We start from the raw sequence: 7,522 nt of genomic DNA on the forward strand, positions 1-7,522 counted from the left end.
AATCGTTTGAGGTTTACGAACGTGTAACTGGGCCATAAAATGACTTTTGGGGGCTACCCGATGTGTCAAGTCAGTGTTTTTATCCTCCCGGACAATTGGGGCACCAATTTATCGATCCCGGAGGGATGAAAGGCTTGGTGAACACTAGGGCGGATTCGAACCTCCGATCGATCGTAGCCACAGCGGAAGATTTTACCGACTACGCTACACCAAAATGATTTGTTGTTTTTTTTTTCCAAAGATATCCTCTCATGATGTGATTCCGCTGTTGAGAAAAGAATTTGCGATAAGTTTTAATTCATTACTTTTTTTTTACTTTTGTGAGATTAGTGTAGTTTGGTGTAGCTATTCTAGAATAAATATGTAGGTAATTCTGTGATTTACATTGAACTACATATCCTGAAAATCCATAATTTGAACCTGTTAGAGTTTTTCCGAGTAAATTTATAGTTAACACCAGAAAAAATTCAATGGATTCCAAGTTTGATCTTATGGCTTGGATGAGAGGACCGTTTTCTTTCCCACTTTTCTATGGGTCCCATGGTTGTGATGTAAAAATAACTTCTGTAGACGGTTAGTGACACTATTTATCCGGCAAATACAGACAATCCTACTACTGTAGCACACGAAAAAAACTAGAAAAAGGTCAACACACAATCCATACTTGCAATTTGTGACCTTTCTCAAAAGCATGACCAGAGAAAAAAAAATTCAGCGAAAGAAATCGATAAATACTGTACAACGCTCCGTTCACGGAGATAATCTTTCTGATGAATGTTAGAATAGTGAAAGTCTGAACTAATCACATAGAGATCGAGTAGAGTGCACACGCGAAAAATAAAAAAAATGTGAAGAAAACGAGCAAACAGCAACGGATGACCGACGCAAAATTACGTCCATTGAACACATTGTGCAAAATTGAAATAATTATCAGGAACAACATACAATAATTCGGATGAAAATACGGATTTCGAGAACACTTATCGTATCCAGTATAAAATGTTGAGGATACCAACGAAGGATAGGATCGATAGGTGTCCCTTGCCGGCTAAACAGAGCTTGTTCATCGTATCGAACTATTGATTGATCTCAATTTTCTCCGTTGAGATCAAACATGAACTCACCAGTTGATCGGACCACCTCAACGGTCTCTTCAGGTCGGGCAAGAAATCCGAGTTCGTTCTCGATACGCTGGTTCTGGAAGAGATTGAGGACAGATAAAAATCTGCTTAGAGTGAATTCAGCATTAAAGTAATTAAATATTTAATAATTAGGCAGGTCTTTAAGGAATTAAATAAAGTAGATCAGTTAAGGTTAAGAAGTCTTAGGGAAGTCAACTGATGAAAGAAAAAGTCCCGAAATCCGTGACTCTCTCATTTCTATCATTCCTACAGTGTTTCTTCAATCGAATCTATAAGCGAATCAAAGTAAATAAATAAGCAAATAAGATGAGTGGAACAAAAAAAATCGCTTCAGTTTGATAGTAGTCAGGAATTTTGAGAATGTTCTCGATCCTAAACTGAACTAACCCTCAACTCCTCCCATCGATTAACAAAATCATCATCAAGCGGTATCGGTTCGATTTGTAACGATTTATCGAATTTCAACTTTCGATTGTGATTTTGTAGATAAGTCTTCCAATCAAAATCTAAAAAAATTCACCTTAATGAAAAAAAAAACATTCAATTTGACTAAACAGATAAATAGGGCCACTCAAAATCCATTTGTCACTGACCTACATCAGGCAGAACGTTTTTCTTCCAATTTAGTTCACCATTTTCCTCGGCCAAATAGAAACGATCCTGTATGAGTCGTTGAAGATCGATATCCGAGCCGAGCAACGGGTCTCGATGTTCGATCTAAGCGTGGAGGACAGGTAGATCAAAAAGATTGAAAAAATCCACTTTCAACAAACTAGGAAAGCAAAGTCTATCATAAAAACAAAGATAGAAGCTTAAATAAAAAAGTAGGATCATTTTACCTCTTCCTAGACAATCCACTTTTAGATCAGTTTCATTTAGGGTATTTTATGGTACATTTTATTGTAAACGTGCACATTGTATATTAACAGTGTTTTAAAATTTTAATTCAGAAAAATATTCAAAGAACTTTCAAACTGAAAAATTTTGCTGCATCCTCGCATTCAAAATCACGATCTAAGGCGAAGAAAACTATTGGAAAACCCAGTTCTTCAGAACTCTGTCCGTACGAGTTTCCTCTGCAGCTCCTTCGCCATCGATTGAGGGTTATCAACGCGGGTATTACCAAAAACAGTCCATGCCTCGTGACGGCCTCTTCTGTGCAAAGAGAGACCATTTCCGTTTTGTGCTCTGCAGCTGTTTGTAGGACAATCTCCTTGAAGGCAGCATATCACGAAATTCGACTGCTACTACTGTCGACTGTACTGTGAAATTTAATGGAAGCGAGGTTGAAGTTGTAGATAACGAGCATGAGCGTGGTTGTGCTCTAATCGTCCTAAAAAGCAAGGCGTAGGAGCTGTCCTATTCCCTACGAGATGCGTTAGGACGGGTCCTCTTCTACACTCTACGATTTCCTCGGCAGCCTATTCATTGGTTATAAATTCTGGATGTGCTGCTGTCGCCGAGGAAACCTCACTGATCCGCTGACCGCTCGCCGACCGCTTTGACCGCTCGCTTGGGGATGCAGCGCGTGTCGAAGGGTGGCATGTTCCAAATTTCCTTATGTGAAGGAACGGAATTTCTCGTGCTGCTTCTTTATTTGAAAATTCCCATGGGTGTGCCATGAAGGATTTTTATTTCCTTAAATTAGGGGACATTGAGCGGGAACCTATCCGTTACGTTTATATTCTAGATGATTTTCATCACTATCACCATTGATAAGCTAGCTTTAAGGCCTGCTCTATCGTTGATTGCAGAGGCAAGGTGTGATGGCACGCTTTAAATACTTCGGAAATATTTTTCCGCCTTAACAGCGCGAAACGAAAACAGTCCTCCGCTACTCTTTTGTGGAAAAAAACTGCGCCCAAGATCTCTTGCAGACCGCATTTTTGCAGACGTTAAGATGAAATAAATGTTGAAAAGCGGTCTTTAACCCAGACCATATTTCTAATAAGTAGTGATTAGGATATCACCCCCGTCAACTTTCTTCATTTTCCTCTGGATAGCGCTGAGATAAAAAGTGGAATTCGGTGAAATTTTCTAGAGATTTAGTACAAATTTGTGAACTGACTGACCAAGTCTTTTCCATCAAAAATTACAGCCATGCGCATATTCTTCTCATTGCATAAGCCGAGTCGTCGATCGTACAGTCCTTCCTTTTTGCCGGATGAGGTTGCTGAAGAAAAAAAAACATTAAATTATTCTATAAATCGTGAAATCAGAGGAAAAAGAATGAATTTAATGTAATTATTTTGTGAAACTCCTTTGGTTGTCTGTCTACCTGTACATGCTCGGGTCATTTTATAACCCGATTGTTTTTATCCCCGATTCCGACAAAACCCTCGTCACAGCCACTTCGAGACTGAGAGCAGACGCTAGTCTACATTTCGTAGAGAACCAGCTGCTTTTGCATGGAATTTTTTGATTTCAATTAAATTTTAAATTTTTTTTCGGTTTAATTTTTCCTCATTTTTTTAAATTTAGTTTTTTCTTCAGTTTTATTTTGATCCACTGTTACTGTGGACGCTGTGAAAAGTTCCCCACTGCGTGGATACCCACTGAGAAAAATGTCGAATATGAACACGTACTTATGAAATAAATTTGTCCCGGTTCGGATTCATCCGGATTCAATGTGTAGCGCACGGTGTGATGTTCTCCATCGCATGTCACCACAAGTTCTGCACTGTTACTTAATGAGCATCGTTGAAATTCTTCGAATGATACCTGGAAACATATCATTTATTACGTTTTTTTTAGATGGTTTTCCTAACTCCACGACAGCATATGGAAAATTCCTGAAATTTCCTTTAACGAGTAGGGAAACTATGTGGATAACTTGGATTGTGTGAATGAAACTTCGTTTTCACAAAGTCGAAAAAGATACGTATAAATACAAGTATGAATATAAATAAAAAAGTAAAAAATAGTTAAGTTTTATATTACTAATCACTTATTTATTTTACAGCGTTTTATATTATTTACTTATTTTTAAAAATTTTATATGGCATAAAAATATAAATATGAATAAATATGAATACGGATCTTACTTCTCTACTTAAAATCTCAATATTAATAAAATAACGAATAGAAACAAAAACAAATAGAATTTTTAAATCAGTTTAGATGTGAAAGACAAATTTTTTCTCTTTTTTGAGATTATTAATAAAAATAGATAGATTCCAATTATTTCCAAATCTTTGAATAATATCCTTTCGAAGCATTGTTGATAAAAAAGTCTCTCAGTTATGCCTAAGATAATTTTTTTTAAAATGCTTTCTCTACATCCTATTTGTAGGTGCGATTTGAATGGTTGGAAGATGAATGAGCGTAGAAGATTTCTCAAATTTTAGAATTTATGTAGTAAGAGAATCAAGGAAATATCCTATCAGTAAATCTGCACGAACATTCAGGAAATTATACAAAAACCGAGATAAAGGGAAAGCTTATTTCACCGCATTGTTATAGCAAAATCGATTTTTTTTATAGTCCCACTTCCCAAGGCGTCCACACCTCATTCCAGCACTTTCGTCCCATAAGTGATTGCAGCGAACATTTGTGCGTAGTCAAGGTGATACATGCGAAATAATAATCACTTCTTTAATTGAAGTTAAATTCAATTAATCAACCAATTCCTAATATCGTCATTTACCTATTTTTATTTTTACTCATTTATTATTTCTTATTTAGATTGCAAATAAGTGGAAAAACAAGAGGGGAAGAAAAGATCGATCTCACGTATCTCTCTTAACCTCAATGAAAGAAATTCCTTTTAATAGAAATGTAGAACTTTTTATTTTTTTTTTGTTTGCAGTTATTTTTCTTGATAAGCTTTTGCTCGTTCTTAATACCAAAATTTTCGGTTTAGGCTCACCTTATAAATTAGACTAAACTCTTTCGATTTCCTTCGAGGACAATGGAATTTGATTGTGTCAAGCGGTCTTGCGGTAAGCTCATAATATCCAGGAGAGTCGATTGCGTTGTCGAATGGTTCGAAGCTAAAAAAACAGTCACTTTGAGTGAACTATTTATGTACTTATTACTATGCTTATAACTACTCTGCTTATTATTATAATTACAATTACGTTTTTGAAAGGGATCGAGGGGTATTGAAAAAAGTGAAAAGAAAAAAGAAAAGAAGTGAAAAAAGAAAAAAATGGGTCCCAGGGAGAAGAGAAGAGAATGAATCAATGTGAATGAGTGAATGAATCAATGAATGAATGAATGTGTGTGTTGCTGTCCGTTCAGTCAAACATAAATCGACAATTATATAATGACTTTGTATCACTATTTCTTGAAGTGAATTAATTTTAGCAACAGATGATGTTAGACACCACTTATTGATCCACTTCACCTTGGATTACGGTCAGCTTAACTTTAGCAGAAGAAAAATAAACGCTTGAAATTATCGCTGGATCTCGAATGCTGTGAGTCTACTGAAATATGAATGTTTGGATTACTTCAGCTCATTGTTTCTAAATTTCGAAAAGTCACTTGCGGAGAAATTTCTGCATTAGCGATTACTGATTGATTATTTTAACAAAATGACAAATTTGCTTTTACTGATTCACAACGTAGAAATTCACAATTGTCGCTGACAGCACTACAAGGGGAAAGAGGAAAAGTTGAAATAAAGTTAATATTGAGAAAATATTGCGGTCCGAGTTGTTTTTTTCAATTTCTGCTTTACTTAAATATTTGGAAAAAATTGAAATGGTAAGTTTGGAATCTTAGGCAAGGTGGTGACGATGCAATTTACGAAAAAAAGAAAGAATAAGAAAGAAGAAGAATAAGAAGAATGTACTCTATTTTCTATAATTTATGAAATATTCTAGAGCATTCTGGAAAATTCAGCACGATAAGATGATAAATTCGAAAAAAAAACTTACACAGGGTTCGATGAATTCCAATAGACATCATGATGAGCTCGATGAGCTAGAACTGAGAAGACTGAACACACAACCAGTAGTACACTACGCCAGATCATTCTGGAAGCGTAAAGTTGTGGAACTTCTCTGAAAAAAGTGACTTAATTGAGAATAGAATAGAATAAAAGAAACGCGGACGTTAAGCTGAGAGGAAAGAGAAACGGGAAGATCAGCAAAAGAAGAAAAAAAAACAATAAAGTTGAATGAAAGGGAAAAGAATGGGAATGAGAAAGAAAAGAATCGAGAAAACGATGCTTACGTATTGTTGTTTTTATCGCCGTTAACATAGAAGGGAAAGGAAAAAGTTGGATTATTTCTATCACATTTTTCCTTCAAGATTTTCTAATTCTTCAAAATTTTGTGGTATTTTAGACTCAAGGATTTTTTTATTTTCTTCTATTTAAAACCCAATAAAAGAAGTTAAGAGGGTGTTTTTCTTCTATTTTTTTAATTTTTAATTTTCTATTTTCTATCATATTTTAATTCTCTAATTTTATTCTTCGGGAATTTCTCCCTTTAATAAATTTTATGTAGTATTTATTTTTGCATTCTAAGCTGAAAAATTTTATTTTTCTTAGCCTTCTTGTATTTGATACCAGATGAAACGAGATAAAGGGTCTTCTCACTTTACTTTACTTTTTTACATATAAGAATTCAAGAAAGGAATACGCTGGGAACATTTCACCAAGGATTATCCAAAGATTTTCATCAAGACCAACGATTAAATGACAATAGCGGTCCAGAAATGCGTAGGCGGCAAGAATGTTCAGATGGGAACGCGGTCGTTCACATTTCAATCTCACCGAGTTCCGCCCAACTATTCAAGCGTATCAACAGTACCATAGCATTTGCCGATATACAAGTTTTTTTCTTCCTCCGGATCAATTCCTAACGTTCACAATCAATCATACATATCGATGATCCCACATAGTGAACTGGATTTGAGATCGGGCACGAATGCCGATTTCGATGGCGTTTTTAATCTTCGCGCTTGATTAACTCTGTTAGTTATACGTTAGGCTAAGGATACGATCCGAAAAAGAAAAAAACTTTGTACATACTACGCTGACAATAGAGCCGGGTTAGCTTTGAGGGAAGAATGAGGACTGGAGGAGCGGAGAAGAAGATTTTCATTGGAAAAATTCTGCAAAAACATGAAAAATCCGGAAGAAAAAGTGCAGCGGAAAATCTGGAAATCAACAGTGAGAACTATCGATCGATGTTATTCTAAAAGGTATTATGATGTTCAATTGAGTTCGTGAGGTCGGATCCCTCTCCGTGGAGGATCAATTCAGCTTAAGATAATAAAAACTGTACTAAGTACATATTATATTGCATCGTTATCGCCGATAGAGTAAGAGAACCAGTTTTGTCAAATTTTACTCCAATGCTCAGTGTAAGTTTCAGGATTCTGTGACCATTTTTAGCATATCGCTGCCGATTTGCCATTCTTGCGGA

The 7,522-nt window shown here is 35.7% G+C and overlaps 1 protein-coding gene across 1 annotated transcript; it reads right to left on the minus strand.

Moving 5' to 3' along the window:
- Positions 1-980: 980 nt before the first annotated feature.
- RB195_003491 (uncharacterized protein) lies at positions 981-6,123 on the minus strand (the record flags this gene model as incomplete). The annotated part of the gene is made up of 8 exons (XM_013451011.2): positions 981-1,048; positions 1,125-1,197; positions 1,530-1,648; positions 1,736-1,859; positions 3,215-3,315; positions 3,728-3,863; positions 5,011-5,134; positions 6,026-6,123. 8 exons carry the CDS (start codon positions 6,121-6,123, stop codon positions 981-983), a joined length of 843 nt encoding a protein of 280 aa, XP_013306465.2.
- Positions 6,124-7,522: the final 1,399 nt, after the last annotated feature.

This window comes from Necator americanus, chromosome IV (genome assembly GCF_031761385.1).
Source record: "Necator americanus strain Aroian chromosome IV, whole genome shotgun sequence".
NCBI lineage: Eukaryota > Metazoa > Nematoda > Chromadorea > Rhabditida > Ancylostomatidae > Necator > Necator americanus.